This window comes from Dipodomys merriami, unplaced genomic scaffold (genome assembly GCF_024711535.1).
Source record: "Dipodomys merriami isolate MVZ:Mamm:240054 unplaced genomic scaffold, mDipMer1.0.p SCAF_3, whole genome shotgun sequence".
Taxonomy (NCBI): domain Eukaryota; kingdom Metazoa; phylum Chordata; class Mammalia; order Rodentia; family Heteromyidae; genus Dipodomys; species Dipodomys merriami.
Window position 1 is genome coordinate 27,958,452 of NW_027204492.1, and position 24,045 is coordinate 27,982,496.

Here is a 24,045-nt window from a genome sequence, read left to right on the forward strand (position 1 = left end):
TGTTTTTGGGTATGGTCTTCATTTCAGGATTTACTCCTGTCTTCAAGAATTTTCACTGCTCCAGACAGTGATGACAAAGCACAGTACAGAATAGCAAATATAAAAAGAAGGCCAACACCTGTAATCCTGGCTACTCAGGAGGCTAAGAACTGAGAATAAAAGTTCAAAGCCAGCCCAGGCAAGAAAGTCCCTGAGACTTTTGTCTCCAATTGAGAACCAAAAAAAGCCAGAAGTGGAGCTGTGGCTCAAGTGGTAGAATGCTAGCACAAAAAAAAGCTCAGGGACAGTGCCCAAGCCCTGAGTTCAAGCTCCAGAACTGGCACCATTTTTTAAAAAGAAGGAAAAGCCAGGCTTACGCCTGTAATCCTAGCTATTCAGGAGGCCGAGATCAGAGGATCACTGTTCAAAATCTTCCCAGGCAGGAAAGTCCATGAGACTCTTATCTCCATTAAACTACTCAGAAAAAGCTAGAAGTAGAGCTGTGGCTCAAGTGGTAGAGTTCTGGCCTTAAGCACAAAGAGCCTCAGGGACAGTGCCCAGGCCCTGAGTTCAAGCCCCAGGACCAGCAAAAAGAAAAAATATCAGGATGACCTCATTGTTCCCTCTGCTCAGGTGCATGTGTGAGTTCAGGGATATCAACCGGCTGCAGATCTGGTTGTGGGGCCTCCAGAACAGCAGTCCTCCAATAAGCCAGGCCAGTGAGTACTGGTGTCCTAACACAGCAGGTCCCAATCAAAAGTTAGGTCTGAGCTGGGTGCTACTGGCTCATGCCTGTAATCCTAGCTACTCAGGAGGCTGAGATCTGAGGATTGAGGTTCAAAGTCAGCCTCGGGCAGGAAAGTCTATGAGACTCTTATCTCCAATAAACCATCAGAAAACCTTAAGTGGCTCAAATGATAGAGTGCTAGCCTTGAGCTGAAAAGCTGAGGGACAGCGTTCAGGCCCAGAACTCAAGCCCCATGACCAACCAAAAAAAAAAGTTAGGTCTAGCTCCAATGGAGAAAAGTAGAGAGGTTTTCAAGGCTGGTAAGAAAAGAACAGAAGAAAAAGAAAACTGATGGACTGTTAATGGTTTTCCCTGGATTTCCTTGTTCTCTCACAGGACTTCTGAAGAGAATATGATCCACAGGAAACACATGAAAAACTTTCAGTCTTACCTGTTTCCACAACCTACACTATGAATTTCCCAACAACTTTATTGTGTAACTTCCCCCTCTGTTTTGAAAACATAATATCCGTATGCAATAGTATATAATAATAGGCAAGCATAATATTAGATCCATATTAAGTATTGAACATTGTGGAAACAGGCATTATATCAGCCATAAAATTTAGCCACCTGACATGTTTCTATGTTCATGGAGATTTTACCAATTGTAGGCTTCAATTCCCCTCCATGGGAGGGTCTACTGGCCTTCTCCATACTACATATTCATGCAGCATGCAGCAGAAGGAAGTATCAGAAGAGAGAGGGGGGAGATCCCTTTGTGTCCCTTAGTTTGAAATTTTCCAAAGTCATTAAATATAATGAAGCCTAATTACTAGGAGGCTGAACATTAAAAGAATAGTAACACCTGACAGGTAATTTTCCATTTGCCTTTTCATAGATAGCAGTTTTTAGAGGATATATGGATTATATGTGTGACCACTCCTCCACATCGGTGGCCACCGTCTTAAAATGCCATTTTCACCATTTTGCATCTAGAATAAGGGATGGACTTTGGATGTGCTGCTTAAGCAGCAGGACTCTGGGTGTCCTAGATACTAGGCAAGGAGTACTGGGTCAGGATTCCAGGTGTGTAACTGAAACACAATCAGCTTTGTCCAAAATGTTTGGAGAATATGGCAAGATATGGAGAGTGTAGGCTTGCCATAAAAAGTTTTTTAAAAAGTACTCTCCTCTAACTTTCCCTAAATTTTGAGAAAGGAAAGATATTTGAGATTTTCCATTCATTCATCTAGGTTGAGTTGGTTGCAACTTTTTCTAATGCTATGGACTACAACGTCAAAACAGTGTGCAAGCTTCCCCTGCCAGACTTCCTTCTAGTTCTCGAGACTTTTTAGAGGATCAGTATCACTTAGATACCCTTGAAGGTTGTCTTCTCTTTGAACTCGCAACTGCTCCTCTTACTTATTACAGACTTCATGTTAAGACTGGCTTTAAAGATGAGGAGCTCCCTTTCAATGGATCGTACAGTCTGGGACTTCTCAATTCCCCAGAAACAAAATGAAAGTATTCCTGAGAATAGGCAGACATCCTATGGAACTTTTCGGGATACAGAACTTCCTTTACTTGCCAGATGTTGAGTTAACGTGAAACAAATTATAAGCTAGGCCTAAATCATATAAGCAGAAGACGTTATGTCCTAAATAGTCAAAGTAAAAGGAGAAGGAGGAAAGTATTGAACTTATTCCAGAGCCTGTCACATAGCTGGTGTTCATTGTGGCTGAACTGAGAGAAACCTTGTGGTAGTTCCTAAAGTAGTTATTCTTGCTGTTGTCATTGTGATTGTAATTCTAGGAATAAAATTCATGGGCCCACACAGTCCAGCCCTGACTCTATCATTAATCCACACAGCCCCTTAAAGGATTAAAGCAGTGACAAATAGCTTCTCTATGCAATTTAAGAACTCAGTGGCATATAAAGTTACATGATGTGTATTATTTCTTTTTTTTATTTCTTATATTTACTGTACAGCACATTAAACCAATCCTTTTCCCTTCTGGTTGCAGAGTTGGTTCAAAAATAGGAGAGTGAAGTATAGAAAAATGATGCAGGAAGCGATGAACAGTGATGATAAACAAATTCACCCCCAGAATGCAACTTTGGAGGAGATTTAAAGTGCTATCCTTCAAGATGCAGATGAAGATAATTTCTTCTAGTGCCGCCAACATATGTATCACCCATACTAACCTATCGCCATAATTGGCTTGGCACTTATATGACCATTAAAGAGATGAAAGTGTTTGTGTCTTTGTGTGTATTTGTACACGTCTATTTCTTCTGGAATTGGAGAGAGATGAAGGTAAATTGTTCATAAAATGCCATCGAAACAAAATGACATGGTCTGCTTTCGTGAAGTAACATCTGAGCCACCATCTGGCACAGAACAGATGTTTCCCAAGTGTCATGATGGTTTTCACTGACTCATACTTTCTCTCTGTCCTTCCATCTGCCTTACTTGCCTGTGGTCTTCCTCGTTGGGACCACAAATATGATGTACAAGGAAAGGCAGGGCAAGTCTTAGTGAGAGGATAGTGTGCTTCCACACAGGCTACATTCCCTTCAACACTGCCAAGTTCAGTCCAATACTGAAGAGAGAAACTTCTCCAGAGGCTACTCATAGTATCCATGGTAGGAAGCAGCTGTACAGTAATCTAGGCAGCTCCAAATTCTATTCCCTGCCATCCTTTTCTTGGGAGTGACCAGGCCACCAAGAGCTATTCTAGCCCAGAGGTCCCACTGCTCCGAACAATAACAAGACAATTCCATCCAGGCCACAGTGATCTTTGAAAAGCTCTTTTCAAATACACTGGAAAATCAAGAACAAAATGAATACATATGTAGATGTGTATGGCTTACCAAAATGCAGCCAATAAGATATAAAACATTTAAACAACTATAGCAAGCAATGAGATTGAAATAATAAAACTTTTTAAATTGTGCCACATGATTCCTTCTCTATGAAAGGCAGAGAGGATTATAAGATGAAGCTCACATACTTGTTACCAGGTTCAGCACTTATTCATGAAGATACTTTGTTACATGAAGAAACTAATCAATTCTTCAATGTACTCCCATCTGTCCCTGGATTTCTGTGATACAGAACATAAAGTTTACATCATTTCATCAGTAAATGTGTGTATTCTAAATTGAACATGTGACCAGGCTTCTTTCTTTCATGCCACACATCGTTACCTCCCCTCTCACTATGCTTCTCCCTGCTATAATCACAGGCCACTTTGTCCTCACCATGTAGCAATCAATCTTGCATTGTCATTCCACCTTTGCTACTTACCCACTATTTAAGAAGACCTGCAGCAACTTCATAAACTAAAGCTAGATCCTTATATATCACCCTGCACCAGAATCAACTCCAAATGGATCAAAGACCTTGAACTCAAAGCAGACACTCTGAAAACATTACAGGATGGAATAGGAGAAACCCTAGGTCTCCTTGGCTCAGGCCGAAATTTTCTGAATAGAGACCCGGAAGCACAACAAATCAAAGAAAGGTTGGTCAAATGGGATTGCATAAGGTTGCAGCGCTTCTGCAGGGCAAATGACATAGCTAGCAAGATCAATAGAAAGCCCACCGATTGGGAGAAGATCTTTACTAGCCATACAACGGACAAGGGTCTCATATCTAAAATATACTTGGAACTCAAAAAATTAAACCACCCAACAACAAATCCTCAAAGAAACAACTGCCCAATAAATAAGTGGGCGAAAGACTTAAAGAGAAGCTTCTCTGAAGAAGAAAGAAGGATGGCCAATAGACACATGAAGAAATGTTCAACATCCCTAGCCATAAAAGAAATGCAAATCAAAACAACATTGAGATATCACCTCACTCCAGTTAGAACAGCAAAAATCAAGAACTCTAACAACAACAGATGCTGGAGGGGATGTGGATAGAAAGGAACCTTACTTCATTGTTGGTGGGAATGTAAACTTGTTCAACCACTTTGGAAAGCAGTATGGAGGTTCCTCAAAAGACTTCACATAGATCTCCCCTATGATCCAGCAATCCCACTTTTGGGCATTTACCCAAATGTTTACAAACAAGACCACACTAAAGCTACCAGTACAACTATGTTTACTGCAGCATTATTTACCATAGCTAAGATATGGAACCAACCCAGATGCCCCTCAGTAGATGAATGGATCAAGAAAATGTGGTATATATACACAATGGAATTCTATGCCTCCATCAGAAAGAATGACATTTCCCCATTTGTTAAGAAATGGAAAGGTTTGTAAAAAATTATATTAAGTGAAGTAAGCCAGGCCCAAAGAAACATAGGTCCCATGGTTTCCCTTATTTGCAATATCTAGTATAGGTATGAGTCAAGCGGAAAAGGTCAGATAATGTGATGTTAGGAAAATGAACCCTTAAATATGTATTTTAATGTTTTCGTTTCTTTCATGCATGTGTTTCTAACGCATTTATAAGATTATTTCTTTGTTGCTTTGTATGTCCCTCCCCCACAGTGTAACCCCCGCTTTCACTATATTTGATGTCAGTATAACATGTGGAGGAGATGGGGACAAACAAGTCGTTTAAGGATTCAGGTGGACCTGTTGCAACAATGAGAAGTACAAAATGTCATGTCAAAACCAGCTTTACAATGTCGGTGTGGGGGGGGAGGGGGGTATGATTGGGTGGGGGGGAGGGGGGAGGCTGGGAAGGGAGGTGAAGGGTAAACAAAGGAGGAGGCTGCAATGCTTGGTAAGAAATGTATGCATTATCCTGCCCATGTAATTGTAACCCCTCTGTATAGTATGTTCTCAAATAAAATAAAATAAAATTTAAAAAAAAAATCTATAGGAACTAATTGGACCCTATGACTCAGCTGTTACCATTTCAGTGACTAATAAATGTAATGATAGTCATCATTCGTGTAAAGCTAAGGAAAGCACTGGCTTTATGTAGGTCTTTTTCAGACCTTCATCTCATGGTAGTTCACCATTAGATAAAATGTGACCATTCTCAAACATCAGGCTGCTCTCATTCCTGATAACTGGCATTCCTAGCCTCATGAATGTTATAAAGGAGAAGCACAACACAAAAGGCATATTTAGTCTGGCAAAGTAGAAGAGATCTTAACTGAAGGGTTAATTTTAGAGGACATGCAGCATAGGACACCCTTTTCCATGACTGACTGAGGACCACAGACAGAAGAAAGGGGGCAGGTACATATCTTGGCGGTCAGGGAGGCAGGCTGTGGAGCTTTTCAGGTGACCAGTCAGCAAACCTACTGTAGGTCTATGTTTGGTTCCTTTTGCCATAGGAGAGCTGAGCTTTTGGAGTGGAGAAGAACACATTAAGGTTTAAACAGCCCCAGTATCTCTTTTGTGAACCATGACCCCACTTGACAGTCCTGGCCAGGCGCCTGGACTTACAAAGTCACATGGCACCATCTCCCTGTTTGGAAAAGATATGCTTTTGATGCATACCAAGGAACAACAGGAAAAAACAAAAGCACAATTATCACAATTTCAAGTGTGATGAGGGCATTTGAAAAGAGAGCAACTTAATTGTTTAAATAGAGATACAGGCAGACCCATTGTGCCAATGAGATGTACAAGATGTTATGTTGAAAATGAACTTTACAACTTTGGCACGCGGGGGGCGGGGCGGGGGGAGATGAGAAGGGATGGTAAGGGGAAACAAAGGAAGAGACAACAATGCTTGATAAGAAATATACTCATTACCTTGCCCATGTAATTGTAACCCCTCTGTATGGTATTTTCACCAAAAAAAAATGAAAAGAAAAGAGAACAACTTGTTGGAAAAGTCAAAACCTTTGTCTATATATATATATATATATATATATATATATATGCATATGGGGGAAATGTATGCATGCAAGGCAATGAGCAGGAGTACAAGCAGACAGGATCCAAAATGTTCCATTAGGAAAGGCCCAGTTGTGGGTACACAGTCAGGTGAGTTCACAGTGACCAGGAACATGTGTTTCAGCATGGTTGGTGAAGCATCCAGGAACCAACCCACAACTAGATGAGTGATGATATCAAGAAGACCCTGACAGCCCAACTCCTGCCTGACAATTCTAAAGATGCATTCAAGATTTTCCTTTTCCTTTTTGTCTTTCGGCTCGGAGGAGGCAAAGGTGCACCTTTCTTCCGTTATCCCGAATCCGGGTTCATCCGACACTAGCCACCTCCATCATGCCACCTAACTTCTATCCCAATGAAATCAAAGTCGTGTACCTGAGGTGCACCGCTGGCGAGGTGGATGCCATGTTTGCCCTGGCCCCTAAGATCAGCCCACTGGGTCTGTCTCCAAAAAAAGTTGGTGATGACATTGCCAAGGTGACAGGTGACTGGAAGGGTCTGAGGATTCCAGTGAAGCTGACCATTCGGAACAGACAGGCCCAGATAGAAGTGGTACCTTCTGCCCCTGCCTTGATCATCAAAGCCCTAAAGGAGCCACCAAGAGACAGAAAGAAAAAGAAAAACATTAAACACCGTAAAAACAACTCTTTTGATGAAATTGTCAACACTGCCCGGCAGATGTGGCACCAGTCTTTAGCCAGAGAACTTTCTGGAACCATTAAGGAGATCCTGCCCAGTCTGTGGGGTGAAATGTTGGTGGTCGCCACCCTCATGACATCATAGATGGCATCAACCGTGGTGCGGTGGAATGCCCAGCTAGTTAAGAAGCACAAGAGAAACAATTTCAATTTAAAAAAATCAGACAACCAAAAAAAAAAAAAAAAAGAATTTCCTCTTACGATTATTCAAAATAATTGATGAGGCTGAGCACTGGTGGCTCATACCAGTAGTCCTAGTTACTCAGAAGGCTGAGATCTGAGGATTGAGGTTTAAATCCAGGCCAGGCAGGAAAGCTGTGATGCTCTTACCTCCAATTAACCCCCAAAAAGCCAGAAGTGGAGCTGTGGCTCCAAGTGGTAGAGCACTAGCCTCGATCACAAAAACTCAGGGACAGTAACCAGGCCCTGAGTTCAAGCCCCAGGACCAGCATCAAAGAAACAGGTCTTTTTAGACTGAGGAGCTACCAGGAAGACACTGGGCTCCAGAACAGCATTTAGGTCTTAAAGGGGCCCTCAAGGGATACACTAATTGCTGTAATTACTTGCCTTTGATATTGTCAGAGAAGGAAATAAAATTCAGTAACTTGTCAGAATCAAGAGGTAGCTGAACCTACACAACTAGAAACTCAGTTTTGGAGGTCACCTTTTTACTGTCCTTATCACAAACTGCAATGAAACAAGCCATATCAACGACCTCACATTCCATATTTTAAAAATTGCAGGAAAAAAATAACATCCATCCTAAATAGTTGCTATTATCTGATCTCTCCTGCTCCCATTCCCATCCTGGCCTTTTCCTTAGGCAATGCCATGCCATCCTGTGAGGATTCTCACAAGTATGGATAATATTCTCCCCAATTCATGTAATCAATCATTGCCCCAGGGAGTTAGGGATAGTACAATCAAAGATCAAGGTGAGATAGGTATGGTTCTAGTCAACAATCTCCATGCTCAGTTACCTGGACACACTGATGTTACCATGAAGGTTCACAGGGAACCTGCTCAAAGCCCTCCCTTCCCAGTTTCTCTGTGATTATACTTGTATGTATGCTCATCAGCAGAGAGTTAAGTCTTAACCTTGTGGTATTCTTTTTTTTTTCCAACTTATCTGGTATAACTAATGTTTTCTAGTACTTCTGAGCCAGAATAAGTTGAAGATGGCCTTGTTTCTGTCCACCCTCCCTTGCTTTTCATGTGGCGCAGAAACAAGCTCTTAGGCATATACCTAACATCAACATTAAGTTGTGCTGTCTTATAGAGGTAAAATGGGTGTTTTGCTGTTCATCTTTGGACTGTAACAACAACATCTGGAAATTAACACAACGAACTAGACCTTTAAAAGCCCCCTATAAATCCTCTCATTCCCTGGCACTGCTGCTGTTCCAGAGCTACTTGCTACAGATTCTTAAGCTTCCATTTTATCATGCATCTCAATACTTGAACAGAAATGAACAGATAATGCTGAGAAAGAGGAACAGTGTGTCCATTCTGTGCTTGTTCCCTACAGGGGACATTCTGCTCCACCCGGCCTTTGCAGTCCCACCCCAGATTGGAAACTTTGTTTTCGTTCAGGCCATCACCAGGTTGGCTCCTTGTGCCCCAAAGCAAGCCCCACCTACTGAAAGTGTCTTTCTGCTTAAAAGGCAAGAGTATTGGCCAGAAGGAGAGAGCCTGTGGACACAGCAAAGGATCCGGCACAGGCTCTTCCTTAGGGTCCTCACTGGGATGTAGGTAGAGTAGTCAGCTCACAGTCAAGTTAGGCATCATTTCGTGATTGTCCCCTAGACAGGACATTCTGCTCCACGGAGCCCTTGCATTCCTGCCCTGGATTGGCAAATTTTGTTTCCTTCCAGGCCCTTGCCAGGCTGCCGACTCATACAACTAAGAAAGCCCTACCTACTGCGACTTTCTGTTTAGAAAGCCAATAGCAGTCACTGGAAGGAGAGTCTGTGTGTGCAGGCAGGACATTTGCAACTGGGACAGCTTTGGTGCATCGCGTGGACACCCGACGACTTTGCCAGACTTCCAGCAACGTGTGGCAATTATGCCTCCAATCAAGGTCACCAGGGGAGCCTACACCATGAAGATGATGGCTAGGCCTGAACAAGGCCCGGCCATGACTTCAGCCATTACCATACGGGAGCTCTATGAGACGGAAATTTTGGCTGAGCCCGAGCCAGGTGGAGCAGAGAGCCGGCACTTTCGAGAAGGAGCTCTGGCCTTCAAGGATTATATGAGGCTCATAGCTGACCTGGATGATGAAGGTGACCAGAACAGCGTAGATGTGGTGAACAAAGACGGTGGCACTGGCGGCTCCAGCACCTACGATGGCCTTTGCAAGTACCAGGTGCCTCAACAGCCGCAAGCCCTGCAGGCCCCACAGGCTCCGCAGGCCCCACAGTCCCCACAGGCTCTAGAGCCCTGGCAGGCCCTACAGGCTCCGCAGGCCCCACAGGCCCCACAGGCTCCGCAGGCCCCACAGGCTCTGCAGGCTCTACAGGCTCCGAAGGCTGCGCAGGCCATGCAGGCTCCACAGGCTCCCAAGGCTCTGAAGGCCCCAAAGCCAATGCACAAGGCCATGACGACTCTGAAGCCCCGGCGCAGGACTGAGCAGCACCGGCGCAGGCGACTCCGCAAGTTCTCACCTTGGCAGCTGGAGGAAATGGAAAATGTTTTCCAAGAAATTCAGTATCCTGATGCCTCCACAAGGTCAGTGGTTGCTCTGGGTGGTATCCGACCTCCGTTGCTTGGCTCATTTCCAGTGTCATTTTCCATCCTTTCACCTCTTTACTCCCAACCCAGTGGAGGTTTTGCCTTCCGAGGCACTGGGCCTGGGAGGAATGCCTTGGAATGCTAAATCAGTATGTGCATGCAGGAATAGACTGGAAACACGTCTAAGAAATGACTAGCAGCCATTGCTTTTGGTTTCTTTGCTTATGAGAGCTGGCAAATCAAAGTATGGGTTGGGATTTGGGGGCAGTGGTTGGTTACTAATTTGGAAACACACTGTCATATCATTTGTTATTTATTTATATCTAGCTATCTATCTACGTAACTATTTTTCCTGAAACAGGACTTGAACTCAGTGACTCATTCTCTTGCTTGGATTTTTTACTCTCAGCTAATACTCTACCACTTGGGCCACACTTCCTGCCCATATTTTTGCTGCTTAAATCGGGATGGAGTCTCTCAGGCTTTTCTTCTGTAGCTGGCTTAGAGCTGTGACTCTTCAGGTCTTAGCTCCCTGAGTAGCTAGGATTACAAGCTTGAGCTAAAGGTGTCTGGCTGCTTTGCACGTATTTTACCCATTGTGTTTGCCTTAATACTCGATTGTTTTGACATAGTAAAATTAGTCTATTTTACTTGCATAATCTGTGTTGCAGCTGTGTGTGCTGCTGCTGTTGTTTGCACTTATTTTGTAGTAATGCTAAGCATAGTGTCACACACCTATAATTCCAGCACTGGGAAGTTTAAGACAGGAGTATATCAAGTATTAGAGCAGCCCAGTCTATGTATCATGTTCCAGAACAGCCTGGAAAAGCCCACAAGTAACAATAAATAAATAATAAATAAATGGATAGACTATTGCTTTAACAACACCTATCTTGATTTCTGAGGTCCAAAGCAATCTGTAGATTTGTGATGAGGTAGAGTCACTTGTAAAGCAGTATGGGTTCTGAGAGTTACAGAAAAGTATACTTGGGAGTTGTGAGGATGTACTATAAGTATAAATTTATGCATATGACAAATTGTCCTTTCATCAGTAATAGGGACCTTGAGCATTTGTGTTTTTCTCTTCACAGGAGTCAGCTTGCCAGAATCATCTGTGTGACTGATGCCAGAGTGAAGGTCAGTAAACCTGAAACAAACATTTTGTAGTCAGTCGATCAAAACCCTGGTTCAGAACAAGGACAGATATATCCTAGATTGGTATGATTTTATTGTAGTTCTATTAGCAAATAGACACTGGATCTTGGAAGGTTTCAGATAGAAAAAGGCATAAGCAAACTCCAGCTTCTCATTTTTTCCCAACTGAAGACCATATGATATCCTAATGAAAGAAAATGAAAAATAGAGGAAAGAAAAGTAGAAGGGAAGAGGAAGATGGCAATGGTGACAAATGGGATGTTGGCACCTTAGATATAGGAGGAAGGGGATGGTGTCCTAGCAAGAGCCATCAGGTTGTGACAGGGCTGTAGAATCTGGTGTGGGATGAGAGGAGCTGCTACTCAGCCTCCTTTGCCCTCTGGCTCACCTCGGGCCCTGAAATAGGCCATGGCATTATCAAGCTCTACTTAGGCAAGTAGATCTGGCTACCTCCTAGTTGTATCACCTCCACCAGATCCTAGCACTACTTGGCTTCTTACTGCTCCTCAAACCAAGAGCAGGAGGACCAACAGAAACTAAATCACCATTGGCATTCACGGGGTTATCCAACTTCTCAAAGATGAACTAATATAATCAAATTACATAAATAAGAGTAAATATGTCATACATAATATTAATAAGGTAATAAAATGATTTAATTTTACATGCTCTCTTTTCTAACAGAGAACAGTGCGGGTCCTGTTCTTTTAAACATGAATAAGTGATTTTTTTATAGGTGATCAGTATTTTTCCCTCACTGCCAATATTTGCACAGAAACTATTCTTGATATATGATGACTAGTGTTCAGGAACTTATCAAGAAGCATATAGAAGTTCTACATCGTTTGAGTGGATTAATTTAAACAAATATGTCTCAGAAGTCTGAAAACGAGCAGTGAAGACTGCATGTGGAAAGCATAGCTTGCTATTTCTTTTCACATTCTAAAGTGATAAAAAGTAATAGGTGAACTTTGGGTTACAAAACTTCATATGTGATTTTTTAAAACATACTTCAAATACAAATGATTAAACTAAATTTGTGCCCACTGACATTACTTTGCACTTCATAGATGATTGTACAACTCCTTTTTTGTTGTTGGTATCAAAACTTGAACTCAGGGCCTTGGTGCTGTCCCTGAGCTCTTCTGCTCACAGCTGGCATTCCACCTCTTTTGAGCCATGGTGCTACTTCTGGTTTTCTGGTGATTAATTGGAGATGAGAGTCTCACAGTCTTTTCTGCCCAGGCTGGGTTGGAACCATGATCCTCAGATCTCAGCCTCCTCAGTAAGTAGGATTACAGGCTTGAGCCACCAGCCAAGGCTGACCAGCTCCTTTTTGAAGTTATCAATATATTGCCAAAATTCAATGTGAAGCTTACAGCATACCCAACCTTTATTAGAGAATTTCTCCACTTCTATTACTCAACTTAAGCCTTTTCCAGCACTTGGCACAAAGTAGGTGCTCACTATGTGTGACCTAAAGGAGAGGTGAGTTGGTTCTTACAGGAGTTGGTGGCAATGGTGGTGGCGATAGTGGTGGGGATAGACCCCATGGCCCCACATATTCTAGCCATGTGTCCCCAACACTGAGCTACCCTTATACCCTGACAAAGGATCAAAGCAATGACAAAATAGATGCCCTGTGTAAGTTTAAATATCAGGGATGTATAAAGTTGCATAGTATATTTTCTCCATTATTATATTCAGTGTCCAATGTAATGAACCAATGATTTTTCACTCTGATTTCAGGTTTGGTTTCAGAATAGGAGAGTCAAACATAGGAAAATTATGATGAGAATAATGAATAGATGTGTTGAGAGTGATGACAGTGACGACTGAGACATTATCATCCCTATGGGGTTGGAGGAACCCTAGAGTGTCATCTCCAGGAACCAGAGGCAGATCAGTTCTTCTGATTTCTACACCTGAGCCACCTATGCTAACCCTGAAATCATTTTATCCTTTTTACTCTCATTAGAAATAAAGAGGCATATCCTCAATATGTGTGTGTCTCTTCTTGTGTTAGGAGGATATGGTGTAAATTGTTTGGGGAATGCCATTTAAATGCAGTGATAAAGACGTCTGCTTTGGTAGGTCACCCCCCTGAGTCACCATCAACAGGTCCTGCACAGCACAGAAGTTTCCCAAATGCCATGGCGCTTTACATTGACCTACACACTCTTCTCTGTCTACCATGACTCTATCCTAACCTCTAAACTGCCCTCTTTGGAGCACAGATGTGTTTCCACACAGGGCTGAGTTGTGTCCATGCTGTCAAATTCCTGCTAAGCCTGGATTCTGAGAGGAACTTCCTAAGAGGCTACCAACAGGGTTCATGGAATGAGGCAGCTGAATCTAAGCTGCTCCAAATTCTGGATGCTTGTGCTGGAGGTAAATTTTAATAGCACTTTCAGGTTGATGGTCAAGTAATTAGGAACTAGTGTATTACTTCCAGATAACAATTCCAGATAGTGGATGGGACTGGGCCCACTGGGGTTTGAACTCTGGTCCTTGTAATATTCTCCCTTACCTTTTTCACTCAAGCTTGGTGCTATGACACTGGAGTCACTCCTCCATTCTGGCTTTATGCAATTTTAGATAAGAGTCTTATGAACCTTCTTGCACAGGCTGGCTCTGAGTTGGAATCTTCAGATCTCAGCCTCCTGAATATGATTATAGGCATTAACCACCAACACCCAGATAATAATTATTTTGTTATGCTAGAGGTACATACCCTAGATCATTATTTCAACAGGTAGTACACTGTTTAAACCTCATTGATCTAAGTTTGAAGCTGAATATAAAATTCTAAGCATTTAGGACCAAAGCACAGGGAGTAAAGTATGTATGGTAACAATTCTTTCTTGGAGAATGCAAGAGTATTGTAACCAAGTGGAAGTGAAGAGAGGATAGTTTGAATAAAAAGGAATTCATCCCCTAGCTCAAAGGATAGAATTACTACCTAGGATGAGCAAGGCCCTAAGATGAATCCTAGCTCCTCAAAAACTAAACATGAAAAGATTGCATACAATTCAAGAACTTGTTTGTTTTGAAATATTTTCAAAGTCACAAAAATACATTTACCTGTATTATATCAAGCTGCTTGTTAGTCAGGATAATCAGGGAAGATAAGGCCTGGGAAACAGCAGCTAATAAATTAGAGATAATTACTACATTAATGAATTGATTGCTTTAAACACATAAGTACTGTTTTTTGTCTTAAGCCTTACATTCTCTCATAAGTTGCTACATTTAAAAAAAGAACCAGAACAGCTCTCTCCCAGTTGACCTTGCCTGCATTCTTATCTGATTACTATAAGACTGAAAAAAATACATTTACTCTGGGAAAAGTGATTTTCTGGGCACAAGAATGTTTATTATGAAAAATATTTATCTCAAATATGTATACCTGGCCGGGCGCTGGTGGCTCACACCTGTAATCCTAGCTACTCAAGAGGCTAAAATCTGAAGCTTGTAGTTCAAAGCCAGCCCAAGCAGGAATGTCTGTGAGACTCCTATCTCCAATTAGCCATTCCAAAACTGGAAGTGGAGTTATGGCTCAAAGTGGTAGAGTACTATCCTTGAGTGCTCAGAGACAATGCCCAGAACCTGAGTTCAAGCCCCAGGACCAACAACAACAGCAATGAAGATGTACACCTGTCTTGAAAGGAATGTGTATCAGAATCCACCCTTTAACATCAGTGACTCAAGTTTGGAGAAAAGTCCCAACTACATCAATCATCCAAGTTTAGCAGATAACCTTGAAGTCTATGAGCCCAATTGATTAAGCATTGTAAAATCCAGGATGACGAGAATGTATCAGGTTTAACAACCAAAGGGAGCACTTACTCTAAGGTGAATTGGAGCCAAATCCCACCCTAGTTTTGTGGGGTTTTTTAATATTTTTTTAATTGTGAAAATACTGTACAGAGGGGTTACAATTACATGGTCAAGATAATGAGTACATTTCTTATCAAGCATTGTAGCCTCCTCCTTTGTTTCCCCTTCCCATCCCTTCACATGCTCCCCCTGCCCCCCTCTACCCACTCCTCCTCCCCCCCCCACCATAGTTGTAAAGTTCGTTTTCGACATAACCACTTGAGTTGTTTTTTTTGGGGGGAGGGTCTGGTCATGGGGCCTGAACTCTGGGCCTGGGCAATGTCTCTCAGCTCTTCAGCTCAAGGCTAGCGCTCTACCACTTGAGCCACAGTGCCACTTCCGGCTTTTTTCTTTTTGTTTATGTAGTGCTGAGGAATTGAACCCAGGGCCTCATGCATGCAAGGCAAGCACTCTACCACTGAGCCACCTTCCCAGCCCTTGTTTTGTTTTTTAACCACAAATACTTGTGACATTAGAACACTCTTTGCATCTGTTATCAGATGTGCCCACATCCATATCTGGGTGATATGTTATCTGTCTATCTTTGCTTTTATTTCCTAATAAACTTCCTTGGTCTATACCTTGATGTATCCTCAAATTCTTTTTTGTGATAACATCAGGAACTTGGTACCTAAGGGCCAAGCAGAGACCTTCACCCTTTTGGTGACCTCTTCCCTGGCATGTTACTGGTCACTAATGTAATAACATTTGGATTTTTCCTACAATGGTGGTGGAATTTCCACAAAGGACTACTTGCAACAGGGAACCAGTTAGGAATCCAAAGACAGAATCTATACCTGCCAGACTGAATAGTCTAAAGCATGTATTAGAAATCCTGAGCCACCATACTGAAATGGTAGACAGACACACAAAAAATACTCTATCTGTCCAAATGGAGAGAGAGGGATGGGCTATAGAGAACCATGAGGGTTTAAGGATATGGCTAAAGCCTGGGGATAGTTCATATGTGCTTATATGCCTAATCTTTCCATGTTTCAGGAAATGACATAAAGGAAGGTGTCAGTGCCTAGGAACGTTCAAGGCCCCAGCTCAATTTGCCACCTACAGGGGGAAACATTGCCGAGCATGGCACTGAGCAGGTAAGACATTCTGTGCTTCTCAGTGAGGACATTAGTAAAAAGCAACAAGGACAGAAGGACCCCAGCATCTGAGTCCTGATCCTGGGATGTTGTACATGACCTTGGGTGTTACTGGAAGAAGAGAACAGCATATTTCTGTGTAGTTGGAGGATCCTGATGCTGTCCCAGTGCTGTGGGTCATCCTGTACCATATACTCCCCTCTGTGCCTTTCTTCTCCCTTTCCCCTCATAGCTCAGACACAGCTCCTTGCCTCTTAATAGATAGTATTTGCCTTTATCCACCAGCACTACATACTTCACCTTCCATTTAGTGATCAGACTGACTAGGAAAACACACATAAAGAACACTGAAGGCCAGATGCTGGTGGCTCATGCCTGTAATCTTAGCCACTCAGAGGGCTGATATCTGAGTATCCCCGTTCAAACCCAGCCTTGGCAGGAAAGTCTATGAGACTCTTTTCGACTCTTTTCTTCAATTAACCAAAGGCAAACCTGAAGTAGAGCTGTGGCTCAAGTGGTAGAGTGCTAGCCTTGAGCAAAAGAGCTCAGGGACAGTGCTCAGGCCCTGAGTTCAAGCCCCAAAAATGATAAAAGTAAAAGAAATAGAAAAAATGATAAAGCTTATAGCTCTTTCATTCCCTTGCTTAGGACTTCAATGAGGGAAGCAGTAAGGGAAAGTAGACACACACAAAGAAAGCCCTAAAGAGCAATTCTTCTTTAGATGAGAGATGGCTAACCATCACCAAGACAACTTCTAATTTCCCAGAAGTGTACTTGGACACCTGAATTGATGTCACATGTGGTTAACAATTTACATTTACCCTAAGGGAAGGGAGTGTGAGGTTTCCACCAAAGTCACCCCCACCATATGGATATGCCTTGTCCCTTCAGGTAGCCAGCTACCTAGTCAGGGAAGTGTCAAGTCAACCATCTGAGACTCAGTAGCCATTCTTGTAACTCTCCCAAAGAGCCATTTCTTTTTCTAAGCCAGTCACTGTCCCAATCATATTATTGAACTCCTGAGCTAGCAGCTAGGAAGATAGAGGAAGACACATTCCCATGGAGGCACAATAACTACAGGAGTTCCTGTTAGGAGTAGTTAGGGGTGTCTTGTTATTACTAAAGGTTGGTTGTCCTCCTCCATTTTTTCCATCTGTTCAATGCATATGAGCAAGTTGGAAAGGAAGGGGCTTTGGAATTACCCATTAAATATCAAGGAAGTTGTATTGGGTAAGTGGGTGTTTGACTTGGAGAAGAATCTACTCAGCAATGGAAGAGAAATGGCAACCAAGTCAGGCCACCAGCCCTACCAGTGACAAACAGCTATCATCAGCATTAACATGGGGCCTTGTTGAAGGACAAGAGCTTGCCTGTCAGTCCATAGAGACTTTAATGTAATGCCAGACTCTAGAACTGGAAGGTGTTAATAGCATACTCAAAAAAATCTGAAATGGGGGAGAATGGAAGGAAGGGGTAACACTAAGAAGCGTCATGCTCATGACTTCATAATCTGACATATAATTGTAATTCCTTTATACAACTACTTTTTTTTTTTGGTCCATCCTGGGGCTTGAACTCTAGGCCTGGGCACTGTCCCTCAGTTCTGCAGCTCAAGGCTAGCACTCTACCACTTGAGCCACAGCTCTACTTCCAGTTTTCTAGTGGTTAATTGGAGATAAAAGTCTCATAGTCTTTCCTGCCTAGGCTGTCTCTGAACTGCGACCCTCAGATCTCAGCCTCCTAAGTAGTTAGTATTACAGGTGTGAACCACCAGCACCTGCTCCCTTTGTACAACTGCTTCATAATAACAATAAAAAGAAAAGAAACAGAGACAGAGGACCCAGACGCTTTTGTTTTATAAATTAAAAATACCAAGTTTCCCTGGCTGCTGATAGTAAGTGAGGAAAAAAAGGGTCAGCGGAGAAAATGATGACAAAGGGTTCCGCGACTTTGGCCTATTCATGGGGTCTGGATTTGGCAACAGGAGCAGAAGAGGGCATATCAACCAGGTTCACAGAGAAGTTGTTACCCTAGGTTTCTACTTCACAGAGGATGGAGATGTCCTCCCAAGGGCAAGTGTGATGTTCACCCAACTATGCTAATCATCTTGTCACTTCAGTGAGGAACTCTGACTTAAACCAAAGATAAGTCAGACAAGTAAGACCATGCACCTTTTTTGTTGTTGTTTTTAATGGGAAAAAAAGTTACAAGCTTATTTTTATCTGTTGTCAAGATTTTAAGATTTCTTTTTTAATTTTCTTTTATTGTAAAAGTGATGTGCACAGGGGCTACAGTTACATAAGTAAGTAATGAGTACATTTCTTGTTCAACAGTGTTACCCCCTCTCTATTTCCTCCTCTTTCCCTCCCCTTCCCTGACTCCCTTCCCCTCCAAGTTGTAAAGTTTGTTTCCAACATAGTGTCTTGTGAGGATCACTGTTGCACTGGTTCACCCTTTGTCCTTTGTCTCACCATTTTGTGATTTCAGTTCCCTTTCCCAAATCAGAAAAACACATAAACAAAATCAAAAACAGTGACAACAGGGGATAGACCAAAGGGGGGGGGGGAACGAAAGAAAAAATAACTTCACGCAGTACATTTTAAAAAAAACAAAAATAAAAACCTCTTGTTTCCATGTCTTGGAGTTCATTTTGATTAGCATCATTTATAATGTCATATTGAAGTATGGTGTCTGAAGCTAAATAAATTCTTGCAGTCATCCTGGTACCTAAGCTGTACACCCAGCTCCAAGGCCTAGAGCTGAGAAAAACAGATGCCTGGTTCAATGGAGATGAGCTAGGAGGGCTCTGCTTTAGAGAAATGCAGCAATCATAGCCTTAGGAAAGCTTTGCAAATAGAGAATGCTCTGATTCTGCATTGATTAACTCCCTAAATCACCAGCCTCTGAGTAGCCTCTAAGCATACCCTATATGGAAGGTTAAGGCCTATCTTCCCTAGATGGAAAAGTTCTACTGGTACCTAAGTATGTCCATTTAAGGTCTGGCATCTTGTCTTCATGGTAGGGGGAAACTATGGGGCCTATGTTTCTTTGGGTTTGGTTTACTTCACTTAATACGATTTTTTCCATGTCTTTCCATTTCCTTATGATAGGGAAATGTCATTCTTTCTGATGGAAGCATAGAATTCCATTGTGTATGAAAGCTCCAGCCCAGAAGACTACATGGACACCAAGTCAGCAAAGTTTATTGTCAGCAAGCTGACAAGGCTGTGCCTTTCAGGCTGGATGCAATATTTGTCTTTGTGCAAACGGGGTATGTTTATAGCATATAACCAGGGCAGGGTTTACTGATTGCAACAATTGTGGTTAGGTCTGAGCAGAAGGCATTCCATTGCTGCAACTGGAGGCTATCAGGTGTTGTGGTGGGGGTTAACAACTTCAGTCAGGTCTGGTCTGGTAACCTGATTTCAGGGAAAGGGCTAAGGACCTAAGATGGAGGTTGTTAAGTCAAAATGGAGGAGGACATACTAACATTCCCTCCTTTGTTGTTTAATAGGTATGGGTACAGGGCCCAGAACATGGGAGATGGTAGTTTCTTCTGAAACTACTTCCGGCTCAAAAGGGGCAAATTAATCAATATGGAGGAATAGCAACAGCTACCATCTGAGAAGCTTTTGGTTGACAGTCTGATTACTAAGCTCCTCATCCTCTCTGGGAGAATATTTTTCCCCAAATTTTTTATTGTGATTAAGTGGTTACATAATTTCCCAAATTTCACAGTATTGTGGGATAGTGATGCTCAGTTAAAGTCACAAACACATTCTAACTTTCCTTGTGTAGATTGTCTATCATGGTCTATAACATTTATGAGTTCTATGAGCTTTGCAATTCAGTTATTTCTTCCACATTGGGTGATATGTACATTTCTTTTGTTTTGCATAGCATCAGCTGTTCCCTTTCCCACTTGTTCCCTCCCTCCCATCGCTGCCATTGAGTTGCTTAGTACATTTTGGTCAATGTCCAGTGCACCTGATGGGTCCCGCTGTTGTATGTTTTTCCCTGATTCCCTCTAGTTCTGTGTCATCTTCCTGGTTCCCCTCCGGTATACGCATATATACCATACATGTGATCAGCACCATGGGGTTATTTAATAGTGACTTGACCAGATGAGTGAAAGTCCTTTGTTTCTTAAGTCTTGCTAATTTTGTCGTATCACCTAACATTTTGGATTTAACATCCACTTATCAGGGAGACCATGTACCACTTGTTTCTTTGCTCTTGGCTTACCTCACTCAACATGATTTCTTCTAGCTCCATCCATTTCCCTGCAAATGCCATTATTTTGTCATTTCTAATGGCTGCATAATATTCCATTGTGTATAGATACAACAATTTTTAGATCCATTCATCTGTGGTAGGACATCTGGGTTGTTTCCATATCCTGGCTATTGTGAACAGTGCTGCAATAAACATGCAGGTGCATGTGTCCACAATTGTATACTGGTTCCTGTTGTTCAGGATAGATGCCTAGAAGTGGTATGACTGGGTCATAAGGGAGGTCAATATTTAGCTTTCTGAGGACCCTCCACACTGCTTTCCAAAGTGGTTGTATAAGTGTACAATCCCACCAGCAGTGTAATAGGGTTCCTCTTTCTCCGTATCCCCTCTAGCATTTGTCATCGGCTGACTTGAGGATGTGGGCCATTCTGACTGGGGTAAGGTGGTATCTCAAGCTTGTCTTTATTTGCATTTCCTCACAACCAGGAGTGGTGAACATTTCCTCATGTGTTTCTTTGCCATTTTTATCTCTTCATCTGAGAAGTCTCTCTTTAGTGCCCTTGCCCATTTAGTAATTGGTTTGTTAGGTTTGAGAGGGATTAATTTCTTGAGTTCCCTGTATATACTGGATATTAACCCCTTGTCTGACATATTGCTGGTAAATATTTTTTTCCCAATTAGTTGGTTGTCTTTCTAGCTTGGTTGCTATAGCTTTAGCTGTGCAGAAGCTTTTTATTTTAAGGTAGTCCCATTTGTCAAGTCTCTCTCTAATTTGTTGTGACCCTGGGACTCTGTTCAGGAAGTTCCTGCCTATGCCTATAAGTTCAAGTGTCTCTCCTACTCTGTCCTGCAGTAGTTTCAGAGATTCAGGTTTAATATTAAGGTCTTTAATCCATTTTGAGTTGATTTTTAGTGCATGGTGATAGGCTGGGGTCCACTTTTAGTCTTCTGCATGTGGCCGCCCAGTTTTCCCAGCACCAGTGGTTGAAGAGGCTGTGTTTCTTCCATTGTATGTCTTTGGCTCCTTTGTCAAATATAAACTGACTGTAGGCATGTGGATTTATTTCTGGATCTTCTATTCCATTGGTCTTTGGGTCTGTTTTTGTGCCAGTACCATGCTGTCTTTGTTATTATGGCTCTATAGTAGAGTTTGAAGTTCGGCAAGGATATCCCTCCCATGTTGTCTTTATTTCCTAGAATTGTTTTGGCTATTCTAGGTGTTTTGTTGTTCCATATGAACTTCTGGACTGTTTTCTGTATTTCAGAGATGTATGTCATTGGGATTTTTATAGGAATTGCATTGAATTTGTATATTCATTTTGGCGGTATTGCCATTTTCATTATATTAAGTCTGCCTGTCCAAGAGCATGGGAGGTCTTTCCATTTCTAGTGTCTTCTATAATTTCTTTCTTTAACTTTTTATAGTTTTCATTAGATAGTTCTTTTACATTTTTAGTTAGGTTAATTCTTAAATATTTTATTTTGGGGGAGGTTATTGTGAAAGTGGTTGCTTCCTTTATTTCCCTCTCTGCTTGTACATTGTCAGTGTACAGGAAGGCGACTGATTTTTGTAGGTTGATTTTTGTATCCTGCTACTTTGCCAAAGTGATTTATGATTTCTAAGAGTTTGGGGATGGAGTTTTGGGGATCGTGAAGGTATAGTATCATGTCATCTGCAAAAAGGGATAGTTTAACTTCTTTCCCTATGTGGATCCCTTTAAAGTCTTTTTCTTGCCTTATTGCCCTGGCTAAGGGTTCCAGGACTATATTGAAGAGGAGTGGAGACAGTGGACATCCTTGCCTTGTTCCTGATTTTAGGAGAATTGGTTGTAGCTCTTCCCCATTAAGTATAATATTGACTATTGGTCTGTCGTAAATGGCTTTTATTGTTTTAAGAAATGTTCCTTCTATTCCTATTTTCTCCAAAGCTTTTAGCATGAATGAATGTTGAATTTTATCAAAGGCCTTTTCTACATCTGTGGAGATAATCATGTGATTCTTGACCTTGGCTCTGTTGATGTGCTGCATTACATTTATTGACTTACATATGTTAAACCATCCCTGCATCTCTGGGATGAAGCCTACCTGGTCCTAGTGTATGATTTTTTTTAATGTGTTTCTGGATTCTGTTAGCTAGAATTTTGTTAAGGATCTTTGCATCTGTGTTCATCAAGGAAATTGGCCTGTAATTCTCTTTTTGGGTTGGGTCTTTGCCTGGTTTGGGGATGAGTGTGATATTGGCTTCGTAGAATGAGTTTGGAATAGCTCCCTCCTTCTCTGTTTCTCTGAAGAGCTTGAGGAGTAGGGGTATTAGTTCTTTTTTAAAGGTCTTATAGAATTCTGCTGTGAATCCATCTAGTCCTGGGCTTTTCTTTGTTGGAAGACTTCTGATTGCTTCCTGTATCTCCTTGTAGGATACTGGCTTATTTAATTGATTTACTTCTTCTTTGCTCAGTTTGGGCGACTTGTATTTCTCTAAAAATGCATCCATTTCTGCCATGTTTTCTTTCTTTAGAGAGTATAACTTTTGATTGTGTTTTTGGGTCCGGTCGTGGGGCCTGAACTCTGGGCCTGGGCGCTGTCCCTCATCTCTTCAGCTCAAGGCTAGAGCTCTACCACTTGAGCCACAACGCCACTTTCAGCTTTTTTCTTTTTGCTTATGTGGTGCTGAGGAATCGAACCCAGGGCCTCATGCATGCAAGGCAAGCACTCTACCACTGAGCCACCTTCCCAGCGAGAGTATAACTTTTGAAAGTAATCCATTAAAATTGTTTGGATATCTTGGGTAAGTCTTGTAATTTTTCCCGTGGCATCACTAATCTTGTTAATATGGGTTTACTCTCTTCTTGTTTTAATTAATCTTTCCAATGGTCCATCAATTTTATTTATTTTTTTCAAAGAACCATCTTTTTGTTTTGTTAATTTTGGCTATGATTCTTCTATTCTCTATTTCATTAATCTCCACTCTTAGTTTGGTTATCAGGCTCTGTCTAGTAACTTTAGGTTCCATTTTTTCATGTTTTTCTATCTGTTTTAATTGCAACATGAGATTATTTACTTGGTCTGTCTCTATTTTCTTGATGTGGGCACTGAGGGCAATAAATTTGCCCCTCGGGACTGCTTTTGCTGTGTCCCACAAGTTTCTTTGTGATGTGTTTTTATTATCATTGAGTTGTATGAATTTTTTAATTTCTTTAATCTCTTCCATTACCTAGGCATTGCTTAGAAGTGTGCTGTTGAATTTCCATGTATTTGAGTAATTTCTGCAGTATGCTTTGTTATTGAGAACTAGCTTGATTCCACCATGGTCAGATAGGATACAGGGGAATATGTCGATCCCCTTGTATTTGCTTAAGTTCCTTGCATTAACTATGATATGGTCTATTTTGGAGAAAATTCCGTGAGCTGCTGAGAAGAATGTGTACTGTGTTGTTTTAGGGTGAAATACTCGGTACATATCAGTTAATTCCGCTTGAAGTATGGCCTCTCTTAATTCGGTAGCTTCTTTGCCAATCCACTGGTTGGTAGACCTGTCCTTTGGTGAGAGTGGGGTGCTAAAGTCTCCTAGTATTATTGTATTGGGATCTATTTTATTCTGTAAGTTTGAGAGCATTTGTTTAACATATCTGGGTGCACCAATGTTTGGGGAATATAAGTTGAT

General features: G+C 41.8%; 1 protein-coding gene and 1 pseudogene across 1 annotated transcript; both read left to right on the forward strand.

The window, feature by feature from the left end:
* Window positions 1–6,916: 6,916 nt before the first annotated feature.
* Window positions 6,917–7,366, forward strand: LOC138839389 (large ribosomal subunit protein uL11 pseudogene; annotated as a pseudogene).
* Window positions 7,367–9,018: 1,652 nt separating this feature from the next.
* Window positions 9,019–13,093, forward strand: LOC138839390 (homeobox protein goosecoid-2-like). The gene is made up of 3 exons (XM_070038959.1): window positions 9,019–10,011; window positions 11,106–11,151; window positions 12,919–13,093. The coding sequence occupies exons 1-3, from the start codon at window positions 9,347–9,349 to the stop codon at window positions 13,006–13,008; spliced, it is 801 nt and encodes a 266-aa protein (XP_069895060.1). The 5' UTR covers window positions 9,019–9,346; the 3' UTR covers window positions 13,009–13,093.
* The last annotated feature ends 10,952 nt before the right edge of the window (window positions 13,094–24,045 follow it).

Excerpts from the sequence above, each read along its gene's own strand:
- LOC138839390 (XM_070038959.1), top strand. The coding sequence starts at position 9,347 with ATGCCTCCAATCAAGGTCACCAGGGGAGCCTACACCATGAAGATGATG. Across the intron at positions 10,012-11,105 it reads TATCCTGATGCCTCCACAAG|GAGTCAGCTTGCCAGAATCA; the intron begins GTCAGTGGTTGC and ends TTCTCTTCACAG. Across the intron at positions 11,152-12,918 it reads TGACTGATGCCAGAGTGAAG|GTTTGGTTTCAGAATAGGAG; the intron begins GTCAGTAAACCT and ends CTCTGATTTCAG.